This window comes from Paramacrobiotus metropolitanus, unplaced genomic scaffold, assembly GCF_019649055.1.
Source record: "Paramacrobiotus metropolitanus isolate TYO unplaced genomic scaffold, Prichtersi_v1.0 Parri_scaffold0000087, whole genome shotgun sequence".
In the NCBI taxonomy this organism is placed as follows: Eukaryota; Metazoa; Tardigrada; class Eutardigrada; order Parachela; family Macrobiotidae; genus Paramacrobiotus; species Paramacrobiotus metropolitanus.
Genome location: NW_026570307.1, coordinates 508041 through 535802, shown reverse-complemented (window position 1 = coordinate 535802; position 27762 = coordinate 508041). Strand labels below are relative to the sequence as shown.

Genomic DNA, 27762 nt, shown 5'->3' with positions numbered 1-27762 from the left:
ATATGTGGCTCCCTTTACCAGACAGGTTGACGGGAATTAGGAAGCAGAGAGATGAAAAGTTTGATCTTGATAACATGCGGTGCTGCCGAAGAAGTCAACTGAAGCCGGACCGCAGCGAAGTGACACGAACGAACACGGTCTGGAAGTCATTCCGCTTTTGAGATCCGCCGCTGGCGGTCACTTTTTCTTCTTTATCGTTCCGGATGTTCACTAACTTCACTTATTCATTGTTCGGGACTTTCGCGCCATTTTTTCATATAATTTTTTACTCATTTTTGAATTGTCCCCAAATAGTTATCGTAATTTTTTTAAAGTGCAATTTTAAACCGTTCAGTTTCTCAGTGGGCTGTCGCGTTAATTCTTGCCGTGTTTGCAGCCTTGAATAGTGGGTCAGTTTTTTTTTAATATTCGGGATCTGGCATGCCAGGCTGTACCGTAAGTTATCCTGCCATGCCTTCCTCCCTTTATCCCCAGCTGCCACAACTTGGTTCTCCACTGAGCAAGTCAGAACGCGAATCTGGTCAGCTTATTAATGCTGTCAAGAACTACGATGAACGGTAAGACTTAAGACCTAAGTGCAGTTTTAATTCCTATTGTAATTTCCAAGGAAATGATTCGAAATTTGTATTTACGAAGGTTGATTTGTTTAGATAGTTTTGAACCTTCGAAATTTAATTGTTTAATCATAATGATTAATATTTGAATATCGACGCCTATTTTCAGTTTCGAAGCCATTAATTTTTATAAGCAATTTAGTGTCACAAATGAAAAATATAATTAAATTTCGTTTCATCGATTTCGGTGCAAGTTGCAACTAGCATGGATTTTTATTTAAGCAGTGTATTTAATTTTTATTGTCAATATTTCTAAATTATCTGTGGCAGCGGCAAACAGTTCAGAATTTTCGATAAAAGGTGTTTATTATTTCGATTTTATACGAGTGTCATAGTTATTGAAAGATGGAACAGGCTGATTCGTGAAAAACAAAAAATAGCAAAATAAAAGCCAGTTGTTAGGAATACAATCAGGCTAAAATCAGCACTATCGCGAACATCTGTCCGATGATCTGTTGTGCATTGCACAAGCGGGTCACGTGGATGTAGTCCTGTCCAGGCAGCAGGTGACTCATCGCCGGCTGAAAAGGCGCTGCGTGCCTGACCAGCGTCCGAGCAGATGGCTGGTGATGGCAAATCGATTATTCACACACTTGTTCCTTTGTCTCACGGCCAGCTTTAGAGATCGCGATCGGCTGCTATCAGAATAAAATATTTACCATAGAAAATTATTGAATGAGGCGCGCAATATGCTGTGGCACCTGTCTGTCTTCTTTGCCGCTCTGGTCGTTTGCAGTATGCGGCGATAACTCAATTTGTTTAACAAAAATTTATCATGAAATTTTCCTTTGGCAATGACAAATTTTAATAGGCTCCTCGCTGTTTGAGCCGGATGACAGCGCTATCACTAAACTCAAATACGAACGTGAGAAAACGAAAGTTGCATAATAAAATATGCCGTATTTGCACACAGGACTATTTATGCAGAATCACGAAACAGCCTTTCGAAAGCACCGAACTGCTGTTGGACTTTGATCTGGTCTCCTGCAGGGTTTTCCATTTTCCCTAGTGTAACATAATCTGATTATTTTGTTTTATGCAAACCTTAGATTTTGGTAATTGGTACACTTTAATATTTTGTGCATTTTACATGGAATTGTGAATGACATCCTCTGAGTGAAGGTTGTGAAACTGCAGATGGTGACTCACTAACCTAAATTTTTCGCTCTTAAAATAACATTAATTTTGAACATGTTGGCTTGCCTCGTTAATAGGGAATTGGATTCCTTGTTGCGCCGGGGTTTCAATCCGAACAGCCAGTCTGCTGACGGGGAAACAGCTCTACACATCGCAGCTAAACAGGATAACGCGCATGTTCTCGTTGAACTGTTGTTGAGCCGAGGCGCGAATCCAAACATCCGGTAAGTCAGCAGTTTGTGCGAATTGTTTATTTTCCGAGTGAGTTGTGGTACTTATTGTTCTCCATGCTGACTTTTTTGTTTTGATATATATGTTTCACCAAATTTGTATTAATCAGTTTACTGTAATGGGTGATCGATAAGTTAGATCACCCATTAAGTTAGATATCCAAATTTTTGAAAAACGAGACAGAGCTGTGCTTGTTGGAAATTCTCAGATTAATGCACTATTTTTTCGTTTTCATCTTGTTTTTTTTTTCGTTTATTGTAGCAGTTAGGTTATATTGCGCAGTTTAATGGAAATTGAAGGAGTATTGATTAATACCTTTTCCAGGACGTTATCACGGAATTTCACGCCGGTCCATTATGCGTGTTTGCACGATCAGGCCGCCAATTTGCGCGTTCTTCTCAGTTATGACGGTGACATGTATCTCAAGTCAAGCGATGGTTTGACGGCCATGGGATATGCCCAGTATATGCGTCCCAACGTGCTGGCCGTGCTTCGGGAGCATATTAATCGCGGTAAGGAAACAACGTCCTGAGAAATTTTGTTATAAGTTTAACTTTTGGTTGTTTCGAGATGCATTTTGGACGTTTTCTCGTAAATAAATGCGTTATGTCCCAATAGGGCGTCCTTCTGCTGTGGATCGCTCAGCTAGTGCAGCAGAATATCATTCATGCTTGGATTCTCCGTTACCGTACGCAAGGGTTCCTGATGAAGAATACGAAGTGTACGCGGCACGGGAAGGGACATCCCGCAGCCGCAGTAAACAGCGGTCGCGCAACATGCAGCGCAAATCCTCTTCATCCCGTAAGAGTATTTTTCTTGAATATATTTTACTTTAATTTTTGTTCTGCGTTATTTTTAAACATTTTTAGCTCATGGCTTTATTATTTTTCACTAGTTTTAGACTCAGTTGATAACTGTGCGCGACTTATCTTTTTGCTGGTGTCTTTAAAACGAACTGCAAGCGCCGGCATCCCGGCTGGATTTGAATTCATTTTCCTTGGCTTTTATTAGTGGATCGCAACTTTGTTTTTGGGTTAGAACATTACTAGATTCAACGTTTTGTTTCTCTAGGTTCCACTTCGCGCTCCCTTAGTCGATCGCTACCGGACACTTGTTCCGACAGCAGCGATAGTGACGACGAAGGCTTCTCTCGACGTCGTCGCCGTGTTGCGTTCCGCTCTCCTAACCAAAGATTCTGGACGTCGGCCGAGGTACAATTTCTGATTCCTCCCGGCCGCTAGAGTATGCTGTTACTTTGTTATTATAAAATTCATTTTTAGGATATCTGTGCTTCCGTCGAAAAGCTGTCCGTTTCCGGTGACGCGCAAGTGCCGCGTCAGGCTCGCTCATCGGAACACTTGCGCATCCAAACGGAAGCTATAATCCATCCCGAACCGAAGCCCACCCGTCGTTCCCTCCCGGATATCGCTCTGGATACTCCCACTTCGCCGGACGTCACTCTGGATGAGTTGGTAGAATTGGGTAAACTCGCTGACAAAGAATTGCGGCAAGAATTAAAAAAGTACGGCTTCCAACCCGGGCCCATCCAGGACTCGTCCACCCGCATTGCCTATATGAAAAAATTGGTGCTTCTGAAGCGCGACGCCGATCTGAACCTGGCGGTGTCGTTGTCCAAGTACTCGCTGGAAGAGTTTGGTGAAGAAATGTCAGCGGTAATCCATGGGAGTTATCACAAGGAGCGCATGCGAGAATTGGAACATATTTTCTTGGAATCGTTTCCCCGGGAGGGTGGTGTCGGGCGGATGGGCGTGTTTCAGTATGGGAACTATTTACTGTTGGATCCGCAGATCACGCGCAATCTGCCGTATCAGGTGGCCGAGTCCAGCCGGCCCAATTTGGACCTGTGTTTCCGGTTGTTTTTGCGGGGTGTGTTTTACATTGGCAAAATGAAAAGTTTGGAACGGCCGAAAGAACATCTGCGGTTGGCTAAAAGGCAGATTGACCAGCGCGGAAATAGACTGGTGAGTCACATGAAAATTAATAATTTGATTATTGTTCTTGTGATAGTTACTTACCGTGCTAAATGTTGTAGGATACGGAAAAGCTCTGCCGTATCCGTTCAATTTGGAACAACAGCTACGGCGTCGTTATGCTGAATTGCTTCCCGTTCATATCTGAAAAGGAGGCGTTGACGCGGGAGGCATTGATGATTGAGGCTCTCGGTAAGAAAAACCCGTTGGCTTATTTCTAAAAAAAGAATTTGGTGTATTACCGCGTTAGGTAAAAATCTGATGTCAGAATGCAGGCAAAATTATTCGATTCTAAAAGTTTCGGCACAATAGGTTATGTACGGGTTTTGGTTTTTTATTTATGCATAAAGGAAATTTAATACGAGTAGATCTTGTGAAATACGTCTAATTTCTTCCAAATTTTATTGATAGGTTTGAACAAGTTGACCAATGAACGAGGTGGTAATCTGCACGGGCCTGTCAAACACTGGTCAACCCATGAACGCCGTTTGTTAGGCAGCTACTTCTTGAGAAATGCCTTTGAGGTTCTGCTGGAGAAAGGAGAGCGTCAGACATTTCGGGATGAAGTCTGAAGACGCCTCCATATATGGGTCCAATACCGGCGTTGTATAGAGTAAAATGTTCTCAGCGTTTCCAAGCTCATAGTTTGAGACCAAATTTCATAATACTTTTTGCTTTTATTTCGTTTTTACATAAACTCTCGTCGTCGTCTTTTCAGTGTCAGATTTTGATTGTATATAGTTTGTGCCTGGAAAGTATCGTTCGCGCTTGGCCAGATTGTTGCATGGCCAGTTTTATTGCAAGCCTTCTTTTTATGAGTTTTAAATGAGTTAGCGCTTCTGTTTTGTGGCACAAATAGTTATGGATTTGGATGTCTTATTGCTTTTAGCGTGAATGTACAATATTTTATGTAGCGCATGTATAATGAGTGCTTTATCGATGTGAATCGTGAAATTTAGAAGAAACAACTACGATCTTCCTTAACTTCCTTCAGCTTTTTAGAATACTGCTTTAATCGCCGCTCAGCAATTTTATCATTGATATAAGTGCCATTGACTGGGAACCAAAAGTAATGAAATTTAACATTCCCAGTTTCGAAAATCACTTTCGGTGCTTTGTCAATCGAAAACCAAGTGATTTAATTATCTCAGCCAGTAAATTTACCGTTTTTCCACGGAGTAGTTAAGACATGATTTTTAAAACAACACAAACGCTTCATATTCTTGCAAATTCCTCCTTCAATTATAACTGAAAGTCTGAAACACACCTCGGACAACACAAACTGGAAATACAGTTCCACGCGAACAAAAGCGGGATATAAACAAATGAAAGCATCGTTGTGATACGATTATTAAAATATAATGCAATTTCCTTGACAGTCAATTTATCCGTAATGCTTGAAAACAGCCCAATATAACGCCACCCACAAATACAACAGATACTGCATACTGCAATTCGCTCAACTGTACGACCGCTCCCTCCGCCGCCGTTCCGGTGATCGACTTCGTCGATCATCCCGTCGATCCCGGCGTCTCTCCGGTGTGGGCGACCGTCTCCGCCGGACCGGCGACTTCTTCTCCTGAACGACTTTCCCATTGGCATCGCGTGGCAAGCTGCGTCGATTAGACAGTGAAGAACGGCGCTCCGGCTTCCATTGTGACGGATTGGGTGTGCCGGGTGAGGAAGACTCCCTGCGTCGGCGTTGTGGCGGTGGAGAAGGGTTGGCTTTACGCGGTACAGGACTGCGCCGGACAGTTTGCTTGTTTCGCGGCGGTGATGGAGATGAGTCACTGGAATCACTGGAAGATGACGACGAGGAGGAACTGCTGGACGGCGATCGACGGGATTTCGCGGGGGGATCGGGTGAACGGCGCGGCTTCACGTCCCGTTCGGTCGATCGGTGAGTGCGGGGTGGGCGCTCAGGGGAACGGCGAGTCTTGGTGTCGCGATCCGGGGAGCGACGCGACTGAATATCCCGACCGGGGGAACGATGGCCTCTGGTTTCCCGGACCGGAGATCCACGCGATTTCTCCTCGCGGTCGGGGGAACGACGAAACTTTGCACTGCGATCAGGAGACCGTCGCGCCATTTCGCGATCAGAAGAGCGACGTGATTTCATATCCCGTTCAGGGGAGCGACGACCTCTGGCTTCGCGAACTAGAGATCTACGTGATTCCGCTTCGCGATCGGGAGAACGACGGAATTTCGTACCATGAACAGGCGACCGCCGTGCCATTTCGGGATCAGGAGAACGACGCGATTTAATGTCCGGTTCAGGTGAGCGACGGCCCCTGGTTTCGCGGACTGGAGAGCCATGTAATTTCGCATCGCGATCGGGTGAGTGACGAAATTTTGCGCTTCGATCTGGAGAACGTCGGCCCATTTCGCGATCAGAAGATCGACGCGATTTCATATCCCGGTCGGGGGAACGGCGGCCTTTCGTTTCGCGTCCAGGAGAACGGCGTGATTTGGCGTCGCCATCACGGGCTCTATACACGGATGAATCCTTCAATGGAATGTCTCGGTTAGGAGAACGGCGATCTTTGCGCGGAGATGGAGAAAATGATTTCTGCAGATTCAAAAGTCGCCATAAGCACAACTACCATATAAAAACGAAAAGACTATTATTTAAAATAATTTACAATGTTTACTGTGGAACACAAGTATCGCCCCAGGTGTGATATGCACTATAAAAAGCGAAGATGCTCGTGAAAATATTTATAAGAAACTTTTCCATAATTTAAAATCTAGAAAATAAGGGAGTATGGCAAAACCACACATCACCCGATAGCTACATAGTAATCCAACAAACAAACCTCATTTCGCAAACTGGAATGACAGCGTATAAGTAACTAACAAAAACGCGCTAAAATCTATGATTTTTTATTAAGTATTTTTCACCAATTTCATATCACGTCTAGACAATCCGTCATCTCAGCACTGAACACAGTTATAATCACCATTTACAACATTACAACACATATTCAGTGAAATCTTCAACTGATTTCCGTAGTATAACGGCTGCAGAATAACTTGACGCAGAGTTGTAAAAAATTACCTATTACTAATCAAGCTTTGCATAAATATGTCACAATTTTTTCCTATGATTTTCTAGCAGGATATGCAAATTTGTATTTATGATATATCAATGCAATTCTACTGAATAATAGAAATATCATCACAACGGCCAATGAGACTTCCAACGTAAAAAAAAATTTAAAAACAATCCCAAAATACGATTAAACTTATAAGGTAAAATCCAGATTATAAAATACAAAGATTTCATACCTCTTCGCGTTTCCTTTCGTCTCTAGATGACTGCTGTTGATATTTCTCCCGTTTCTCCTCTTTCCGCGAATTCTGCCGACTAATATCCCTTCCTCTACTTTTCTCCTCATCCTCTTTGGCTTTTTTCTTTTCATCACGTCGTTCACTCTCATCTTTCTTGCGTTTACCGCGGGGCTCCTCCTCTTCGCGTTCCTCCCGTCTCTTCTTCCCTTCCTTCTTAACCTTGGGGAAATCATCATCGGGATCCTTAATCAGCGCATATTTCTTCTTCCCCACCGTCTCCTTGGCGTCCAGCGACGTGCCGTCCTTAAACTTATCGGAAATCCCGAACGCATCGCGCAGCTTCTGATTGCGCGTCAGATTGGCCGCCGCCATCTGATGCGTCCCGGCCACCACCACCCGTCCCGTCTCCGGGTCCACCTCCGTCGTAGACTTCATTTCTGCCAGGAGGGTGGCGCGGTAGGCGCGGATATTCTCCTCGATCAACGCGGGATCGGTGCTGTTGGTCTCCAACATCTCCCGCAGTTCCAGCAACTCCAGCTCAATTTTGCGTTTACGCTCATGCTCCAGGATCTCCAGATTGGGCTCCCGATCACGGATCTCCGATTTGGCCAGATCGGCCTCGGTTTTGTAGTTGACTTTCTCACGGCGATTGCGCACGAGGGAGAGATTGCGGACGACGTACCCGTTGGTGCCTGAACCACGGGCCGTCTGCAGACCAATTCCGTTGTACATGGTGACGAGAACGTGAGGGAGATGAGTGGGCTCAACGCTGCAGCCTGCAGTTCGCGGATATTTCGGACTCAACAGAGGTTCGGTTACGAAAGAGTTCTAGTGACTGCTCTCATAGATAACAATAGTCAGTTTAATCATTCGTGCGACAAGATTTCAGTGGCAAAATTGACAGACTAAAAGAAGGAATCAAAATAAAAAAGTCACTGAAAGTGCAGAATGCAAATCAGCAAATGCCAGATGCATCGTTTTCACGTCGGAAAATGCGCAACAGCAATGGCAAGCGGAACGGCACAAACGACAAGGCCCATGAGGCATGAGCTCGAAGTTCATACCGGAAGTCGAAATAGAAATGCACAAGCATAGAAAAGGAAAATACAGTATTTTCCTTTTCTATGGCACAAGTACGAGTACAGAAGCTGTAATTAATAATTATGTAATAATAAACATTAAATTTTGTTGTTTTTCGTTTTCAGAAAATTACGCACTTATTAACTACGAATACTTCTTTCTTATAGGCTCAAAACATGCAGTCTGTGAACTGCGGTCAACAGTAAAATCGCTACGAGGACATTTGGGTGCTGTGAACATACCCTGGACGATTAGGCTGCGATGAACAGCCGGCTAAATTTATAGCCGTTTGCATTCAGATTGTGATATCAGTAGCGTTGCGAGCTACGGCTAACCAGCTGTTCATCGCAGCCTAATCGTGCAGGGTATGTTCACAGCACCCAAATGTCCTCGTACATTACAGATGTCACCATAGCATGGGCGATATTAATTATTAAATATTAATATGTCAAAAACGAAAGGTTGCATTTCGGTTCTACGCAGGCAACGCTAAAAGATCATCCAATTTCTTCGCGATCCCAACTCTTCCGCAAATCAGATAATGCCACTTTGTATGACATTCTAGATGTTTCACACGCCAGTGAGATAAAAATTTAATAACAACTGTTGAGAAACGCCGGCGACTCATGCCACTGTATTTTCGTTTCAAATCAAAAATTTCAATTCTGTATTATATTATAATTATTGTAATATTATATCATCAGTAAAAAATCGTTTTGTTGACCAACTTATACCACAGTAGTGGTATTCATGTCTCATGCTTAATCAATCACCTATTTATTGTCAATACGCGGAGTAATAAAGTCGAGCTTAATTTAATAAGGAAATCTTAGCGCATCGTGACCGCTCCTGTCTTGGATGTGCTGTATTTCAGCATCGGTGTTTGCCAACATGATCTGCGACATACTGTAGTCGCGCAACGGCGAATACTCCACTTCCGGTCCGGTTTTAGTGAGATTTTTCACAAATAATTCTGGCGATGCCCATGAACTGATAGTACCATAAGCACCACTGCCATAAGATAGGTCACCACGCAGAGCTGCAGCGGAAGGCATAGAACAATGCATACTTCTATGCATTTCCCCTGGAAGCCGTTCGAATGGTGATGCGGGAAGCGCCCGCGGTCCACGGTGAGACGCCGCATTTGCTGCCAAAGACACTGAAAAAAACCCTGTGCAGTGAAAGGTGTAAATGGACATATGAACTTTACTCCTGGACTTCATCGTTATTCGAATTTTCACATGCAGAATATTCACAAAATTAAACGAAAACCGATATTTTGCAAATAATTCAGAAATCATTTAATTAACCACGTACTGTATATATATGAGTATAGAACAGAAAGAAAGAGATTCAACAATATTACAAAAATTAAATTTACCATATAAATAATTGTCGTGCCTACGTATAGTGTGCCTGCATTACCATTACGTGGCAGTGCAAAATGTAATATACGAACTGTGGCTGCGCAGTTTTTTTAAATTGTGCATGAACAATTTAAAATTACTACATACTTTACTCGCAGTCGGTTCTTTGAATTTTATTATTGATGCAGATCATACAGTTACTAGCCCTTTACATTGATTGAAATTAGGGACAGGATCTCCAAAGGTCAGGTTGACCACCGGAAGTGACGTATACGCCTCCGGGTTTTTTAATACTCGCGACGGAATTTTCTTGAAGGATGTCACGGAATTTCCGCTAGCATTCCGGAATTTCGCCGTTTTCGATGAACAGGATACATTACTCATACTTTGGCTACTGATTTTTGAGCGCACCAAATGATTCCGAGCGCCCTGAAGCTGATCAGGAGCAGGCGGTCCAGTATACATTCCGCGCACGTCAGGATCAGTTTGTAAATCTCTCGGCGATGTGCCTGCCATGTAATTTCTCGGTGACGCATTAGTAGGAGATACAGGGTGGTATAAACTGAACTGCGTTGGTAGCACGGCCACTTCGAATTGAGAGGGTTCACGTGGTGACCTTTGTGAATTTGTGTCTGAGTTGTCGTCATTTCGCTGTGTTCCCGATCTCGCGGCAAAACTTGGATCAAGATTGAACAAATAAATTGCTGCTTCAGCATCGCCACTCCATAACCTGCGCGTAACACAAATACAACTATCAGAGAAACCGTCAATACGGCCGTCAACCCTTTCGATCCCGAGTCAAGAATTTAACGGTTTTAAAGTTTTAGAAGTTTTAAGACTTAGCTCACTTTGCACCTACAGTGAGAATTTCAGAAATACCTTTTTTGCATGCATTATGTACAATTGTACGATATCTATGTATCGCAATCGTAGATCATACTTTTTTGTAATACTCTAGCTATTTTGTTAACGATCGTTACAAAATAAACCCAAATAGTAATAATGTTAACTAAAACGAATTCACCTTTAATTTACTAACTTACGCTAAGGGAAATAATAACTAATTTTTCTTCAAAAATAAGTATTCAGAGAATTAATCCTTTCATTTTTACAGAATGACGAAAAATACGAGTTAGACTGGTCTTGCCCAAAATTATAGGTAGTTTCGTAGTTGTATTGGTAGTTACTGGTAGTACGTCATCAGACTAGTACTGATGACGTTTGATTTCAAATTCGTTTAGGGAAGCGTTTAGGGAAACGTTCAAACGTTTAGGGAATTCAAATTTTTTAGTTACTTTTTGAAAAAATCATTTTGGAACTGAATGGGCAGATACGTACGTAAGCGCGCTTACGTACGTAGACTAATTATACGAATAATCATGCTATCTTTATAATATTTGACACGAAAGAATTATTCCAGTAATATTTACGTTTATCATATGCATACCTACTAACCAAGTTCGTAATCTGATTATAACGATGTTCCATTAGCTGTATTCGATAATTAGCTGCCATTAAATCTGATTCAAGTTGCTGGATCTTTCCTGAGCATTCGGTGCAAGAATATCGTGGGGTTCCCATTGTCTTGAATTCTTGTAGTTTAGAGAATTACCAGGTTTATTAATGTCAGGATTAATAATGTAAAAAAATTTATGAATTGATTGATCAATGTTAATCGATAAAATATTTATAGATCAACGTTGTCCGTAGTATAAGTTTATTGGTTGACGAAGAAAACTGCACAGTCAGTAGAAAGAACAACACGAATAACTGATGTATATTTCTGATTTAAAATAATTGCAATAACATTGTACGTACTGATCACTAGCTTAGTATTTCTTTTGCCAAATTAATGAATAATAATGTCTAAAAACTTACGGTACTAGTAATAATATTTTAATAATAGGGTGCATGCGTAGGGCTAAATTATGTTACTTATTCATTTTTAGTCGCATGATTTTGCTCTTGCAGTTAGTAGCTTACAACCGGTTCAAATACAGCTTAAGTCATACATTTAAGTAACTGTGTAATATGCTACGAGTAATTATTACGAGACCGTGCATGCGCCATGCAGAGCTTATATTATGTATTGTACTGCAAAGCATTGCAAACCTCTGGGGAATTACTGCACGTTGTATGATGAAGTAAACGATTCGTATATAAATACGAATCTCTGATATTATTATCCAGATTATTCTGTCTTAGCTTATGTGTTTTTAAAATTTTTGTCTACTGAATTCTTGAGCGAAGAGAACGTTTGGTGCACATGCGTGCAAAAATTGCAGTTACAGCCCACTACGAGTAGGCTGTAATATCAGGATTCGTGACCCGTACAACAGTTAAAAGAACTGTTTTACGTGACTTTGTTGTTGTTTTACATGATTGTGGTTGTTTTTGTTGCACAATATACAGGGAAGTTATTACTTACAAGGATTATTAATTTTTTACATGGCAGATTCTTCATGAGAAACCTGGCAACTAACCTAAAACCAATACCACCTGTATGTTTAGAGTTAAAAATTTAGGCTTTAGAAAACTTATGCGATAGACGCTGCTTGCAAAGACAGTAAAAATAGGCACTAGCACTTCCTTAATAAACCTAATTACTGAGTGACAACTGTTGAATAAATAATTAACATTCTAACAAAATAATTCAAGTTCCAGTACGGAATTTTCGGCTTGATAAGTTTGTCGCAGTAATCCGCAGGAAGTCTAAAAATACTGAACTGCACATTGACGACATTGTTCGATGGACAGACCAGATCAAAGAATCTACAGATATAATTTATATCAGTTCATGAATATTTCATGAATATTGAATTAATTACTAGTACAGTTAATATTTTCCTTGATTTTGAATTTTCCCTGCGGTGAGAAAATTTTATGTAACATGTCCGATTATAAGGAAGTCGCTCTACATGTTGTAGGCGCCAACGTCACCTGCTCGTCCTTGCTGTTTGATAATGTATTCCAGCATGTTAAGAAGTCGGCAGAAGAATCCAAACAATTTTTCAGTTGTATTCAATGCTCCGAATTGTTTCACGGGGATTTTCTGGGCAGCGCGAATGATGGGAACGGGGTCACACCAGATGCACTACTTCTGGTATGGGAAGTGGACCGGGTTATGCAGCAGCGGCACTGGGAAAACTTACTCAACTTCGTAAGCAAATATTCAAGTAAGCTAAGGCTTTTCCACGCCCTGATCCGAGGCAAAAACAAAAGCTAAAAATTTTAAAAATCTAGAAAAATGTTTTAATCTGTATTAACATTTTGGGCATAGAACATTACTTACGATTTTCGGTGTTCACCTTAATAATACGAATAGGCCAGAAATGGCGACGCTAGATGCCACAGCACTACGATGTTAGCATGTGCATTCTGCAGCAATCGCTACATGCTGTCAAGAATAAAGTAAATTCTTATGGTTAGCAAACTACCAAAAGGTGCTGAGCGTATAACTGCACAAAAGCGGGACATACGTATGCGGGTGCGTCGGGACATACGTATTAATAATGCTTCGCATGATTAAGCTAATGCTTCAAATTGTAAAAGGATTATTCCTAACGGGTTGTAGGCCGGAATCCACTTCCCGTTGTCGTCATTGCCAATCTGAGTGCCCGAATCCTAGCCAGTTCGGTGGACTACTTGCACAGATTATCCCGTGACATACACTTCCTGTGTGATTTTTCCTTTTCCCATACACCATCGAAGTACTGTTGGCGGATGATGATAATGCGGGATAATCATTTCCAGCATGGATATTTCACGGAGCAACTGCAATGGTTGTACGAAAAAAGCCGTCACCACCATACACTGCCTATAATGTGGACAAAGCATGCAGCGTTGACGCATCGATTGAGCTGTGGTTTATTGGATATACAGGCCGCCAATCATTTGCAACTGCAGGTAGATTTTTTCTACGAGTAATTTGGTCCTACCGTGAAGAGCACTAAATACTAAATATACTAAATACTAAATTAATAATAACCATATACCAAATTTTCCAATAATCATACTAAATTTCCAGTTATTAATAGATTTTATTGTGGGTTGTACATTTACACATTTACAGAAATCCTCCGCATTGACCGTGACCTCAAAATCAGCACACTGGTTCAGTGGCTTAGATGGACGAGCATTTCTCACCAAAGTCTGCGATGGACTGCTGGCGCGTTTAACCACACGGCAATTCGAAGAACTAATGAAAAATCTAACGGAGTCCGTTATACAGATCGAAAGAGTGCTGGGTAGTCAAGAGTGGAGCTACGGTGAAGTAGAGCTGATGTATACGGAAGAAATTATCTGTTATCCGAAACTCTCAGATGGCTCTTCGTATCGTTATGTTGTGCCATTGGCCTCACCGTTGCAAGTATGGGAAGCCGGTTTACTGGTGCAGTTTGCCATTCCCATGATCCGACAACAGAATGCCGGGAATAATGAATTTACCAGAAACCGAACCGAAATAACTTACTCATAAGCATTTCGTGAACGTTTTTGTTCTTCTCATTTACCGTATTCGTATGTCACCGAGAAAAATAAATTATCAGTTAACCAAAACTCATGGTATTTTGAATTTCCCAGTATTAATTATCACGCTTCACAAAATGCAAAATTAAATCTGTTTAGAAGAACTATGATGGTATTTTAATTCCTGAAAAACAGAGATGCAGTCAAAGTTGTCAAACCATTAATGTTTCTGCAAAAGCGGACAGTTATTCATAGGAAGCAAGTCTTTCCAGTTTCCCATTATTCGCTGCTTTTGAACGGCCTGGGAAATGCCTTCAGTTGTGACATAGTAATTAATCGCTCCTTCATTTTTTCAATATCCAACGACAGAACGTGACGGACGTTGCGTTTTCCCTCCGCCGGCAGGCAGTAATTCCGCTTGTCCACGACACACTGACCGCGCGTATATTTGCCGGACAGTTCGACGCGGGTGGGCCAGATCTGCGAGCGCCGGCAAATGGACGGATCGATACAAACCGCCACCGCCCATTCATCGCACATCGTCATAGCCATGTTCTCCGGGTTTTCAACGTGTTTCGACCGCAGATACTCGATAACGCGCTCGTGGATGCGGTGGAGGAAGTGGCCTTGCGGGGTTGGCTGCTCGTTGGTGTTGTAGAATTTGTCCAACCATTCCTGCAAATGAATTCAGTTACTTCGAGCGCAAAAAAAAGTTTCTGATGGGAATGTGCAGTCATCCTGCTGCATTTAAAATTGTGGCTCCTTCGCCTATAGAGAAAAAACTGTCTATTTCAGGGAAGCTTATGCTATTTCTTCGATCTGAAGTGTGTGTGTCTGTAGGCAAATACAGCATTTTTACGCCCTTGCGTGATCTACTACCATAATGCCATTGCACTACGATTACCTCTAATTTCATAATGTTGTCGCTTAAACCAAATGCTCAAAAATTCAACAAATATGTACACAGTAACCTATATATATGGCAGTCAGTACAGTTAAAACTGCAATGTATGGAGTTAATTGCGAATTTGCTGGCTTCAGTATATGGACGTAATCGGTAGCGCAACGGTATCTCTTACCGATTTAAACTGGTTTTCGGGCATCAGGCACACTTCCCACCCGACTGTCGTTACCGGACACTCCGCACCACTCAACACAATACTGGCCGCTTCCGGATCATAGTAAAAATTGAATTCACCAGATGCTGAATGATTGCCTTGACCTATAGTAACAATTTTGCAAATTTTAATCGACCGGAGCGTAGCGGAGGTCCTCTTAATTCAGGACCAATGCAAAAATGTATCTGTGTCCGTTACGAAAGGTTGTTACGAAAGGTCATTACGAAAATGTTGCTGGCTGGTTATGTTGTTAAGTAAAATTATTGATTGTGTTAATTGTTAAGAATGGTAGCGCAGTAGCTGCCGCGCTCCGGTCTGTCAATGCACGCCAACGTGCATTTTTCTTAGTCTATATTTTAACAGTTCTCTAAAATCGTGTTAGCTGAAGTTCCATGCAGATCTACTGCACCATTCGAGCAAATCGCTTCCAGACAACATAGACAGCTGCATTCGCACCTTCATGATTTCCGCCCATGATGACTAGTTCTTTCAGGTTCTGTGTGAACTCCGCATCCAGCTTCATGGCGAGGGCCACATTGGTCAGCGGTCCCAAGCACACAAGAGTGCATTCTTTCGGATAGCGTTTGGCCAGATTAATCAATCCCACCGCCGCAGGCTCAGGCTGCAGTCTGACTTCCACGTCGGGGTACACATGCGGATCACAGTCACCCAGACCGTCGTGTCCGTGATAGAAGTTCGCCGATTCGGCATTGCCAATGAGCGGAGCAGCACAACCCCGGTATACGAGAACCTACGATGCGATATCAACTGTTCAGAAATATGTTCCATGACAAAACTGAAATTACTTTTTTTAAGAACATTTCAGAAACTTTGCCGATATGAGGCTAGCATAGAAACTTACGTCACGCCGATCGGTGACCGTCAGGACTTTGGCAGTATTTTTGCAAACTGAAAGAAAACACAGAAGTATAAGCCGTTATGGGAAATGTTTTTTACAAACATGGATCGTCTAGTTAACAATGTCGATATATGCGAGTTTAGCTCGATTTTTAGACTTAAACGTATATGCAATTCAGCAACTGCAATCAGCCTATTCATGATACATGCAAAATGAGAAAATTATTCACAAGTATCGGTACCACATTACAGTTATTCGCCAAGTCCTTCGCACTCTCAGCATACTGGTACAGTTTACTGCCTAATTGTTTGCCTAATTGCTGCTTGCCTGACTGATTGTTTACTGCCTAATTTCAAGTTTCGATGGATCTTAATAATTACCGTTATCCAGAACTGTATTCCCTCCCACACATGTCAGCGCAATAACATCCACCGTCGGTTCCGCCAAGGCCAGCAAGATAGCTTGCGCGTCATCCGTGCCACAGTCCGTATCAATAATGATTTTCCTTCTGATAGAAGCAGGTGCGGCGACTAGGGACTCCATTTTTTGTAAATCAAAACAACACCTTTACTTGAAAGAAACTCGCCACTAGACACCAGCACTGAAGCATTAAGCGTGCGCATCCAGCTTAAACTGATAATTCAATTTCTTCGATTTCTTACGCACGTTCCACTTACTGTACCACCTGCTCATCGTCTCGTGAAAAGTTGTTATCTGGCTGATGGCAACTTGGCAGTGTTACTATCGCTTTGGTCAATACGGTTATCAAATTCACACTTCGCAACCAAAAAATCTCCAGAAGCGATGTGATTTCGGCTTTGCCCGTATCGCGATCACATTCAGAGATAATTTCCGTATATTGCTTAACTTACAGCTTAAATAAGTTATTAACTGCAGGCAAATGCAAAACATTGCAGGCAAAACTACGCCATGTTAATAAATGTTGGGAAAAAATGCTAAACAGTAAACACGAAGCTCTCAAAAGAAAATATTTTTGGTATACCAGGGTACGTTCTCAATCCAACAAACAATATGAGCTTGCACGCGCGGACTACCAACCAATTGAGTGATCACGTCTACGGGCTCGCCTAACGGAAAGCCGACCAAAAACCAAAAAGTCTCTCAGGCGGACGCTAATAGTGGACAATGGTCGTTCGCGGTATTTATTCATTTTTACCTTGCAGTGTTGGTCGAACAGATTTGTTTATTATCACGGGAATACATACCGGTAATTACTATGCAGTTTGTTACATGATTGTGATAACGCTACTTTTACATGTACATGCAACAAGCTATAAGTACCGCGGATAATTAGTACAGACCTTACGAATTACCCGCGGTATTTTATTAAACTACCACAGCTGCAAGTCATTAGAGTTCGGTATGATGTCGTTCGAGCAAATAGAGTATAAGTTCGGAGATCAAGCGTCTATGTTGATCCTGGGTGCGTAAGTAAGCTACATACGTAAAAAGCAGATTTATGCAGCAGTGTTGTGAGAAGTTTGTTAATCGCAGCGATATTGCCCAAAAAAGGACTCCAGCATTCGATGTATCTGCATAAAGATACTACCTTGGTGCCTGTTAATTACCGAATTACGCAGAGTAGAAATACGTTTATCAACATTTTCTGACAAGGACACGGCTTACCGATCTTGCAGCCGGAAGCGTTATTGTATTTTATATATAAGAACAGCGATCTGTCATCAATTGAACCATCATCACGTTATTACTTGTCCGGAAAGACGGTAACGCGTCACAATGCAAAGTGAAACGATCCTCGAATAATGTAACTGGTCATTTAGAAAAAAAACTTATCTAAACATACAGATATGTGCATAAAAAACAAGAATACGAGTACTGTACACGCACATGTATTAAGCAAACATCAGTATTTGCCGTTGCTGGCTGTGAATATCATGGGACGTTTCTCATCATCCGGGGCTACGATGTTTCCAGCTTTCTCCATAGCTTTCTTCAAAATGTCACTGATGCGGAAGTTTTGCTTTGCTCTCGAGAACCCTTTTTCGTCGGCGATGTTCTTGTTGGGATTCTTTACATATATGTAGGCGCAAATGCATCCAGATACCGCAGTCAGCAGCGCAACCAGCCCGATGCACATATGCGCCACTTTCAGGGGTGTTATTAAGCTGCTAAGGTCAACGCATTCAGGAAGATGTTCTTCACAGAAATCCCATGCCGTAATGTAATAAAGTCCAAAGTTACAGCCTCGCGTAACGCAGTCCAAAGTGTTAGTAAGTAACATGACAACAACAGAAGCCAAACCAGCCAGCATGCTTAATCCGAAAACGATTTTCAACATGGGTCGACGATTTTCAGCCTGCTCACCCACAAGTATGGGACAACCTGTATAAACCGCAGAAGCACCCGCTGCGACATACAGGACAGCGGTGACGATGCGGATTGCCAAGCCGTTGGCATTGATGTGCACTCCAAGGGGTTCCATCCGTCGGATATGCAAGCTAGCTGCAAAAACGAGTTTTTTCCCACATATAATTCGAAATCGAATGGATTAGGTGCTTACTGACAAGATCCAGGATCGCCAAGCTGAGACCACATAGTCCAACAAATAAACCAAATGTTATCAACTTTGGACTATATAGTCCGTTCTTTTTTATGGAAGCAGCCATTACGTCTCTCTTCCTCACTCAAGTACTGCTTAGCAGCAACCGTATATTCCAGCAATTCCACGCAATGCTTTTCAACAGTCTTCGCAATTTTAAGAATGATACACGAAATGACGAAGGTATCGCTTTTTGGCTTGGACTTTTGTAGCGCACTTGTGATGATACCCTTTAATTATAGGTATGAAACACGCATGCAATCATATCATTTCATCGAATCAATATGCAGAATAAATAATAATTATTATAAGACTATTTCGTTTGAAATTAACTGAATGTGCCGCGCGTGTATAATCGATGAGTGTACAACTCACATTCCAGTGCATATCTGTTGATTTCACGACCTTGTTCGAATGTAAATCTGTTGGCCACGTAGAAAATTTATGAAAAGCCGATATCAATACAAACACTGCTTGATCTCGATAACGATAACCATGTATTTATGTATCCGATGAACGATACAACCGCCATAAACACAAAATTGTTCAAACTCGCCAGTTGTTCAGCTTGTATAAGGAAGTCTACAAACTACAGTGCATGTAAAGCCGGTCATGTACAGTATTAAACTGAGTAAAGGAAGCCACAACAACGTGTCCTCCACCGATTGGTTTGACGCAGACGGTATAAAGTAAAAGCAGGCATTTGCGGATGCCGAGGAGTTTTGACATGCGTATTCAGCCAGCACAGCTGAATCATTTAAGTAACTGGTGATATTGGTTTGTGCATTGTTGATTCTGACATTCTGTAACAATCAGTACTTGCTGGCACTCGTCAGGAAAACCACTCCACTTTTCTCGTCACTGGTTACAGCTACGCTTGCTTCGCCTGCCTCCACAATCTTTTTAACAGCATCGCTGACCACGAAACTTTCCGGGGATACCAGCAACGGTTCCTCATCAGAACTGGAGGTTGTAGTCGTTGTCGAGGCGTGCATGTACGCCAAAGTGCATTCAGTTACCGAACATACCAAGACGATTCCGGCAATGCAGCTTATAACTGCTATTCGAAGTGTTAGTAGACTGGTAACGATATCGGAGCATCGATATTGCTTGCAATTCAATTCAGATTCGTAGTAGGACTCAAAAGTCGTGACGACTAAGAACAGCGCCAAAGATGCAAAAGCGGCTAGGAGGTTCAACCGGACAACTGCATGCAGCAAAGCTTGACGGTTTTCTGCTTTTTCATCGGCATTCAAAGGTCGGCCAGTGTAAATTTCGGCAACACCCAGTATGACGTAGATCACACCAGCGAAGGTATGAACAGCTAGCGCCCAGATATCGTAAATATACGCTCCCCGCCGCTTGAGTTCAATACCACCTAAAATTTTGAAAGTGAAGCAATACCCTTACAATAACGTCATTTTCATGGCCATGAAAACAACTTACTAGCAGTGTCTAAAATCATTAAAGCTATTCCACACAGTATCACCAGGGCACCAAATAACAGCAATCTTGGCCGGAATAATTCACGCGGCTTTGGAATGGGAGTATTCATGCTGTTTGGTTTGAATAAGACAGTAATCGATCACCACTTAATTAATGGTGGTCATGAGAACGATCAACTACGTTTATAGGTAACAGTTCATCGAAACGTATGTAGGAAAAACTCCGTACTTATCCAATTAGGGTCATGTATCTAGGGTAACATTTGGATTAGGTGCGCCGATTTCTGTAGGGTGGATCGGTCTGACAATTAGTTCGCGACAGGACGTTTAAATCACCATTGGCGAATCTAATAATAGTGATTTTCGAAAGACAAATGCTGTAAATGTACAAAATTGCAGAAGAACGTTTGCGAAAAGCTGATACTGTAGCCAGCGAGTAGGGTCAGTTTTAACTTGTTTGTTGCTGTCGTTCCCGTACTACCCGGTAGCTTTGATGTTGTATGCGACAGAGATAGCGTAATCTTGCCGACTTGAAAATTTGCATTACAGGCTTTGTTTGCAATCTATGTATAGATACACCCCGAAAGGTTCAGTATAAACCTTAATTCCTACCGGCAAACATTGATTAAATTTGGACGTTCCAACTGCTGAAGACTACGAGTAGAAAACGAACAATAAATACCGGCTTAGCGTATTATTTTCGGCGTAAAGTACCAGTATGTACAATGAAAACCAAAATGATGCATGTATGCATGCAGCAAGCTCAACATTGCGTACTTTTCCTTCTCCTGGTCGGCCAAGCATACCGCGATGTCTTGTTGTTCCCGCGAGGTTATACCATCGATGGCGTGTAGAATGCCGTAATTCTGTATTTTGGGAACGAATCGGTGGACAAACGCCGTTCCGCGCAGAGATGTTGGAAGATTGGTGCATAAGTTCAGCGATTGTGAATACCGGCCGTCTTCCACCAATCCGAGAGCGTCACGCTTACTGTATGAGTACGTGAAAACCACTTGGAACAGGGAGTGCACTGTGCCGTCGTTAGCCTCGCCAGACACGCCGGTGCGATCGGGCTGGTGCGAAGTGTGAAAGTTGATGGTTGAAATTTTAAAATAGTAAATTAAACAGCGATTAATTAAGTACTGCCCAACTGAAATTTTTGGTTGTAAAAACTGATGCCTGAAATATTATCTGGCAAAAATCACATTAAAATTTTGGCAATTAAGTTCAATTTCCCTCCAGCTTGCCACCGAAATTTATTTTAGCATCACCATCAGCCACTGGGTCAGTCGTAAATGCAGTAGCACCTGCTTCGATTTGGAAAGAACAACAACATAATTGTACGAAATAGGTATACAATTTGTAGTCAAAACACTGCTGATTTTTGAAAGACTAACTATTGCGAGTGCAGTATCATCATAATTGCTGACAATGATCTTACTAAACCTTGCTGGATCCAGCAAAGTGTGCTTAATTTCGAGTTCTTCGAAATCCAAGAAGCATTGTTTCTGTACAGCTGGCAGCATGGAAGTATACAAAATCCGGTATACTTTCGGCACGTACCGTACGCACCTCGGTTATTCGAAATAACCAAGCGGAAATCGTAGCTGTTTGCTGGTCAACTGCCATAGTTTGAATGCAAAATCGTTTTGCTGGTCAACTGCCATAGTTTGAATGCAAAATCTTTTGCCGCAAAGTGTGCATTTCCGGCCCCTTTTTTGGACTTTCAGACGACAGCGACGTCCGTCTAACAGCAACTTGACAATCCGAGTAATCTGTCTGAAGCAGCAGGGCACGTTTGCTATCTCCCACTGGTCGCTGATCTACTTGGGGTAAATTTTTACTTCTCCAGCTGTGTAGTCACAAGTGTACCCTCAACCGGCCAAAAGGTCATGATCATACAAATGATGCTATCAGAATCAAAGCGGGCATTCGCGGATTTTATTGGCAAGGATTTCTTTAATTTTTTTACACGTGTATTTTGCACTACATTATGGGTGTCAGCACAATTTTCATCTAACTGGTGATATTGGTATGTTCGATTTCAATATAGTTATTCATCATAAGGACCATACAATATTATTCATCCAAACAATTTATCCTGGACTTCCATGAACCAATATAAGCTCGATCCTCTTATTTGTACTTAATAATTGTGCTTGCTTTGGTTATCTCCACAATCTTCTTCCACGACGTCTCTGACCACTAAGTTTTCGGAGGATTCCAGTATGCGATCTTGATTAGAAGTGATAATAATGATGTTTGGTTTCTTTGCGTAAATGTGAGCCAAAACACACTCTGTTATCGAACATACCAAGACGATTCCAATCAGGCAGCATATAACTGCCATCCTAAGCGTTGTCAGCGTGCTAACGATATCGGGACTTCGGTATTCTCTGAACATCAATCCCGAGTCGTAGTATGGCTCGAAGCTCATCACGGCAATTAAAAGCGTTAAAGATGCCAAAGCGGCAAGAAGGTTCAGCCTAACAACTATGCCCAGTAAGGCCTGACGGTTTTCTGCTTTTTCATCAGCATGCAAAGGTCGACTAGCGTAAATTTCAGCGTTACCCGCTACGATGTAGATCAGACCAGCGAAAGTACGAACAGCTAACCCGCTGACTTGAAAATACACTCCTTCCCGCTCAAGTTCAGTACCAGCTGAAATTTCGAAAATTTTCTTAACTTCATGGGCTAATTAATTATGGAAAAACAACTTACTGACAATGTCCAGGATCATTAAGCTTAATCCACATAATATCGCCAGCACTCCAAAGAGCAACAATCTCGGACTGAATAATTCACGCTTCGAAACGGCAGTATTCATGCTGCTAAATTTGAGCAAGGCGGTAATCGATCACCACCTGTAGCGGCCACGAAAATGATTGAGTGCGCTTGACTGAACCGTGGTCCATCGGAAAACCATAATAATTAATATAATTAAAGAATTCGTTCGAATTAAGGGTTAACATTTAGGCTGTATTCCGCGATTTCGATAGCTAGCCAGAAGCATTCTGACAACATTTCCCGACAAAGACATAGAAATTAAAAGGGTTCAGGTATTACTAATGACCTTTAAAGTAATTTGGTTAAAGGTAAATTTACAAACGCGATATATAAGTACCGTAACTGTGTTACGTAACTTACGTTTAAGAACAGTTGTAACAGCTGCGAATGGTGGAATTTCTCGTTGCGCTTGTTGGGTGCCTTTTCCATACTCGATCTCTATTCTGCAGACTGCAGTGCGACTGTAGTGACAGTGCAGTCTTCACGTTAGTCAGCTTATTATGCGACTAAGATATCGCAGTCCTGCCGACTTGTGGATTTTTAATGTCATTGTGACGTAAATGAGTGGATAGTAATAATAATTATTACAACGTAAGGGTTGAACGTACAATACAATACAACTGTACGGCGCTACACTCTTTTGATATTATCATTCTATACAAGTACTATACATACTGTATTTTTATACGTACTTATTCCACCTTATACTCCTGTTTTCGGCTCTTTCTTCCTGTTGCGTTTATTGCCATTATTGTTAACTGTTGTAAATGCTTAAGTATATGAATCGAAAAAACAAATTTGTTCTAGACAGAGTAGATAGATTCGGTAATCCAGTCGAGTACGTGCGCTATCCGACCATAAACTCCTGGATAACCGGGCTGAGCGCAACCTCTGAAATAAAAATAACACTCAATGTCGTGATTTTCCTGCAATCTGTGCTTTTATCAATCCATAGGATTTACATACCGTCCCCACGATGTGACCCCGACCAAAACGAATCCCGGCTGGCCATCGGCGCGATCGCAGACAAGTGGGCCACCACTGTCGCCTTGACATCTACAAACATTTTACTTAACTTACCTGGATGTGTATTCCTGTACCACTGCTTATTGAAAACTCACAAAGCGTTTAGCTGTCTTAAATAAACTCGAATCTGGATACTGTCAGAAGTTTGTTCTCACGTGTCTTTGCCGGGTGCAGCCGCACAAACCATACTGTCGTCGATAACGCCATTGTAGGCCGAATTGCAGTACGATGACTCAGTAATGGTGACATCTACTTGGTGGACAACGGCTGTTCCGCGTAGTGCGTGAACTGTGCTTTTCGATCGGTGCGCAGTGTCAGCGGTTACGAGAAGGCTATCCACCACCAATCCGAACACATCACGTTTGCGCGCATTGCCCCAACCGGTGACATAGCACCTGGAGCCGGGTGTGCCGTCGCTAACCGAAGCCAGACACACCGGCGCAATCGTGCGGCTGAACTTGGTTGGCTAAAATTTCGAATTTTAGAGAAAATACGAGTACGTATGAAAGTACACGAAAAGTAAAGTTGAGAGCGGTTAATATCACACTGAGAAGCTTATATACTTATACATTAAATTAATTGTAAAATATTCAAGACTGAGAGTGATATACGGTGCCGTAAATATGTCTATTAAATTTTGACAAAGAAGTTCTTTTTCCCTTCAAATTACTGGGAACAGGGATTCAATACAGTAGTGCCTATAGTGTATACTTTAGCACTTTTGCTGATGACTAAAATTAATCAGCAGAAATAAAAATTTCAGATTAAATAACATTAAATAAATTAGATTAACATTAAATAAATTTCAGTTATAATCGATTTAGTCAGCCGTAATTGGTACCCATTTAATTTGAAAAATAAATAAAAACTTTGCTCACGGTCAGGTTTGAAAAATTTGAAACACTGTTATGAATTCACGAAAGATCATTATCGTGTTGCGTTCATTTGTGGGGGGTATTGTTCGCGAGTTTTGCTATTTTGGCTGAAGCCAGTGAGCCTTTTCACTACGATCGAGTACATCGATCGACAAAGCGGCAGCATCTACGTAATAAGTAAACACACTGTACGCACCTCGTTCAATTCTAATAAACAGAAATCGTAGCTGTTTGCCGGTCGACTGCCATAGCTAGGATGCAGAATGATTTGTCGCAAAGTGTGCATTCTGGACCCTTCTTCCGGGCTCGCATAGCGGTGTCCTCCTAACAGCACTTTGGAATTCAGAGTAGTCTGTCCAGAACAGCAGTGGGCGGCTGTCATCACCCACCGGTCGCTGATCTACTTGAAATTAAATTCGGTACGACTTAATTACAAAGAACCAGAACCATCCAATGCAAGCGTGGCTGACTGCGTTAAATGCGTACTTACCAGTGAGCCGCCGCAAAACTGAGAGCCACTGGATGACAAAAACGCCACCTGCCATGGCCAACTGTGGGGAATACACTCCGCCCCGCCTACAATACGAGTTAAGTTCAGATCCGGTGGGATGGGAGGAATGCCGCACTCCGCATGACAATACTGTTCGTCAGCGTTGCCGGGACATTCATTGGAGACAGTGTTGCAGTACGCGGAGGGAGCAACGCAAACGGTTTTGTCGCTGGGACATGGATTTGTGCCCAGCGGACAGGGATCGACTGTTAAGAAAATGATAACTCAAATCAACTTCTGCTCAAGATAAAATAAAGACCCTGACGCTGTCAGCAACAATGAATTCGACGTCATTGTTGTTGACGCTAATTAAGTATAGTAACATTGACTATTAACTAATATACTACCTTATTACATTGGAGGATGTGTAAGTATGTAGTCACACTAGTCAGTCACTACAACGTCGTCATTTGAGTTCGACTGTGTGTAAGTATGTAGCCAATCACAACAGTGCCCGGAATACAATAAAGGTGACAAAAATTTCTGAAAAACCCTTTTTTGCCTAGTGACCTTCGATAGAAACGTTGAATCCGCTGCCTTGAATGTCATCGTCGGATCGAAAAACGATGGTCTGTGTGAAAAAGAGTAAAGAGGTCATGTTTTATACGCGCCATGACAGCCAAAGCGCAGTGCATAACCTAATTTGGGAAAACATTCTACGTACGAGGCCGTTCGTGACGCTGCGAACCCGGTTAGGTCCTTTTCCGGAAGACCTTGAAACTTCTGTGATAATCCCGTTGACAGTTTCATATAATGCCAGAAAATCGAAGTCACTTTCGGAGTCAAAGGTCACAGTGTTCAACTACACAGCAAATTCAGAGGTTGCATCTTATATATTGCAGCTGGCGTCAAACTGTAGTTCATGCTGTTCCCAAGTATTTTGTTAACACCGACCTGAAGACCTTTTCCAGTCGGTCCAGTCACAATCCAAGTACAGTCAAGATTATTGGAATACGTAGCAGGGAAACCCGGCGAAAGAAGGAATGCAGTTTTTCCTTCTTCGACGTCAACATCACCTCCACAGGCGTCACCGGCTATACACACCGCATTAAAGTTAAGATCGCTAAAACCAGGACTAAGAGCCAAGAATAACATACTTTAACTCCATATTATTTTCACATTTATATTTCACACATATATTCACATTTATTTTTCAGGTTTATATTTAGTTGTATTTTAACATTTGTATTTAACTACACATTTATATTTTACTTAATTACAGTATTCAGTACGGTAGTAACCGTAGTACGTAACTTACGTGTGAGGTCAGCGCCGATGCTGACCGAAACCTGGAATCCGATATCTGCAACGCTTCCGTCGGAGCGGAATGTAACAACCTGTATTTAAACCGATCGAAGTTTAGCAAATTACGCAGCAGTTAGCAATAAAGTACACAAATAATAACAAGGAACATCTCACAACTAAAGTGCCGGTTTGATGATTATTCGGTCCTTGTGCCCCACAGAATGCTGTTTTGCCAATTGTGAGGTGGTCCAGGTAACTACATGAGCCAAAACTGATACCAAAAGGAAAACCTTCCAAACCGAAGGTAATGGCATTAAACTGCAAAATTTTGATATTCAGCGGTCTTTAATTGATAATGTCCACGCATGCCGCAGTACATACGAGAAGTCCCTTTCCGGTTACCCCACGAACCGTCCATGTGCAGAGTGTATCATGAGGATAGACTTCGGGATAATTAGGTGACTGGATGACAACGGGACTGCTTTCGTCAACGGTTACGGTACCACCGCAAACTAAAATGACTGAGTGCCATGTTCGTTGATGATTCGTATTACAAACATTTTCTAATAGTTTTATTTTTAATGCTGTACATCCCACTCCGTATCTTAACTTTAGGTAGACATTTTTGAAAGCAGTTGATCAATCCAAACTTGTCTATACAACATGTTTATGGATGATACTTACCTTGTCCGTTTGCTGAAGCAGTTACTCCGACAGCGAGCAAAATAACAGCAACAACAAACATTTTTCGCTTTGACTGTGTAGGAATCAGCTCGAAACTTAAATAAGAATTGTATTTCTCAACTCCCGAGAACAATGTGTAATTGGTTCATCCGCTCTAATGCCGGCACTTTTAAATATGTTTAGGCTTTGATAAGGCAGTTACTGCTTATTTAAGTGTGCCGGTTATATTGTCGTTCTTTAATTCGTTAACGTATTATAAGTAGTTGTAATATCAGTTAATACTACACTTCTGGATTACCAAGTGCGCATATACCCTAGTTGATACCGTTTGCCTGGCCTAATAACAACTTTTATTTTGCCGCAGATTTAACTACTGAGCTTGGTTGGTTATCTAATTAGGCAACGCCACGATAA

The 27762-nt window shown here is 41.9% G+C and overlaps 8 protein-coding genes across 12 annotated transcripts; 2 read left to right on the top strand and 6 right to left on the bottom strand.

The window, feature by feature from the left end:
- Positions 1-69: 69 nt before the first annotated feature.
- Positions 70-4972, top strand: LOC129596247 (ankyrin repeat and LEM domain-containing protein 1-like). Its single transcript, XM_055493475.1, has 8 exons — positions 70-557; positions 1829-1975; positions 2307-2494; positions 2601-2783; positions 3054-3193; positions 3263-3964; positions 4036-4165; positions 4385-4972. The coding sequence occupies exons 1-8, from the start codon at positions 421-423 to the stop codon at positions 4543-4545; spliced, it is 1788 nt and encodes a 595-aa protein (XP_055349450.1). The 5' UTR covers positions 70-420; the 3' UTR covers positions 4546-4972.
- A 125-nt stretch (positions 4973-5097) lies between these two features.
- LOC129596246 (serine/arginine repetitive matrix protein 2-like) lies at positions 5098-8235 on the bottom strand. The gene is made up of 2 exons (XM_055493474.1): positions 7262-8235; positions 5098-6542 (listed from the first exon to the last, which is right to left on the bottom strand). The coding sequence occupies exons 1-2, from the start codon at positions 7994-7996 to the stop codon at positions 5433-5435; spliced, it is 1845 nt and encodes a 614-aa protein (XP_055349449.1). The 5' UTR covers positions 7997-8235; the 3' UTR covers positions 5098-5432.
- A 576-nt stretch (positions 8236-8811) lies between these two features.
- LOC129596251 (uncharacterized) lies at positions 8812-11473 on the bottom strand. 2 transcript variants are annotated; one of them, XM_055493481.1, is made up of 3 exons: positions 11159-11473; positions 9924-10441; positions 8812-9515 (listed from the first exon to the last, which is right to left on the bottom strand). In XM_055493481.1, the coding sequence occupies exons 1-3, from the start codon at positions 11290-11292 to the stop codon at positions 9160-9162; spliced, it is 1008 nt and encodes a 335-aa protein (XP_055349456.1). In that variant the 5' UTR covers positions 11293-11473; the 3' UTR covers positions 8812-9159. The 2 variants fall into 2 exon arrangements, with proteins under 2 accessions (XP_055349456.1, XP_055349457.1); XM_055493482.1 differs by having other exon boundaries at positions 8812-9503.
- An 813-nt stretch (positions 11474-12286) lies between these two features.
- LOC129596250 (uncharacterized) lies at positions 12287-14843 on the top strand. 2 transcript variants are annotated; one of them, XM_055493479.1, is made up of 3 exons: positions 12287-12887; positions 13286-13617; positions 13784-14842. In XM_055493479.1, the coding sequence occupies exons 1-3, from the start codon at positions 12602-12604 to the stop codon at positions 14186-14188; spliced, it is 1023 nt and encodes a 340-aa protein (XP_055349454.1). In that variant the 5' UTR covers positions 12287-12601; the 3' UTR covers positions 14189-14842. The 2 variants fall into 2 exon arrangements, with proteins under 2 accessions (XP_055349454.1, XP_055349455.1); XM_055493480.1 differs by having other exon boundaries at positions 12733-12871; positions 13784-14843.
- LOC129596249 (nucleoside hydrolase-like) lies at positions 14192-16893 on the bottom strand. Its single transcript, XM_055493478.1, has 5 exons — positions 16536-16893; positions 16159-16205; positions 15753-16047; positions 15258-15400; positions 14192-14853 (listed from the first exon to the last, which is right to left on the bottom strand). Exons 1-5 carry the CDS (start codon positions 16696-16698, stop codon positions 14458-14460), a joined length of 1044 nt encoding a protein of 347 aa, XP_055349453.1. The 5' UTR covers positions 16699-16893; the 3' UTR covers positions 14192-14457.
- Positions 16894-17767: 874 nt separating this feature from the next.
- On the bottom strand, positions 17768-20789 carry LOC129596198 (uncharacterized). 2 transcript variants are annotated; one of them, XM_055493406.1, is made up of 3 exons: positions 20183-20789; positions 18698-20114; positions 17768-18639 (listed from the first exon to the last, which is right to left on the bottom strand). In XM_055493406.1, exons 1-2 carry the CDS (start codon positions 20289-20291, stop codon positions 19549-19551), a joined length of 675 nt encoding a protein of 224 aa, XP_055349381.1. In that variant the 5' UTR covers positions 20292-20789; the 3' UTR covers positions 17768-18639; positions 18698-19548. The 2 variants fall into 2 exon arrangements, with proteins under 2 accessions (XP_055349381.1, XP_055349380.1); XM_055493405.1 differs by having other exon boundaries at positions 17773-18639; positions 20183-20764.
- Positions 20790-21548: 759 nt separating this feature from the next.
- Positions 21549-23451, bottom strand: LOC129596257 (uncharacterized). Of its 2 annotated transcripts, XR_008691398.1 has the most exons (3): positions 23329-23451; positions 22903-23045; positions 21549-22842 (listed from the first exon to the last, which is right to left on the bottom strand). XR_008691398.1 is itself a non-coding variant. In XM_055493488.1 (2 exons), the coding sequence occupies exons 1-2, from the start codon at positions 23006-23008 to the stop codon at positions 22328-22330; spliced, it is 621 nt and encodes a 206-aa protein (XP_055349463.1). In that variant the 5' UTR covers positions 23009-23449; the 3' UTR covers positions 21549-22327. The 2 variants fall into 2 exon arrangements, 1 of the variants encoding a protein (XP_055349463.1); XM_055493488.1 differs by having other exon boundaries at positions 22903-23449.
- A 242-nt stretch (positions 23452-23693) lies between these two features.
- On the bottom strand, positions 23694-27538 carry LOC129596237 (ovochymase-1-like). The gene is made up of 12 exons (XM_055493464.1): positions 27349-27538; positions 27046-27176; positions 26839-26982; positions 26678-26756; positions 26314-26453; positions 26084-26221; positions 25930-25990; positions 25360-25625; positions 25066-25269; positions 24150-24460; positions 23935-24024; positions 23694-23859 (listed from the first exon to the last, which is right to left on the bottom strand). The coding sequence occupies exons 1-12, from the start codon at positions 27407-27409 to the stop codon at positions 23772-23774; spliced, it is 1713 nt and encodes a 570-aa protein (XP_055349439.1). The 5' UTR covers positions 27410-27538; the 3' UTR covers positions 23694-23771.
- Between the last annotated feature and the right edge of the window lie 224 nt (positions 27539-27762).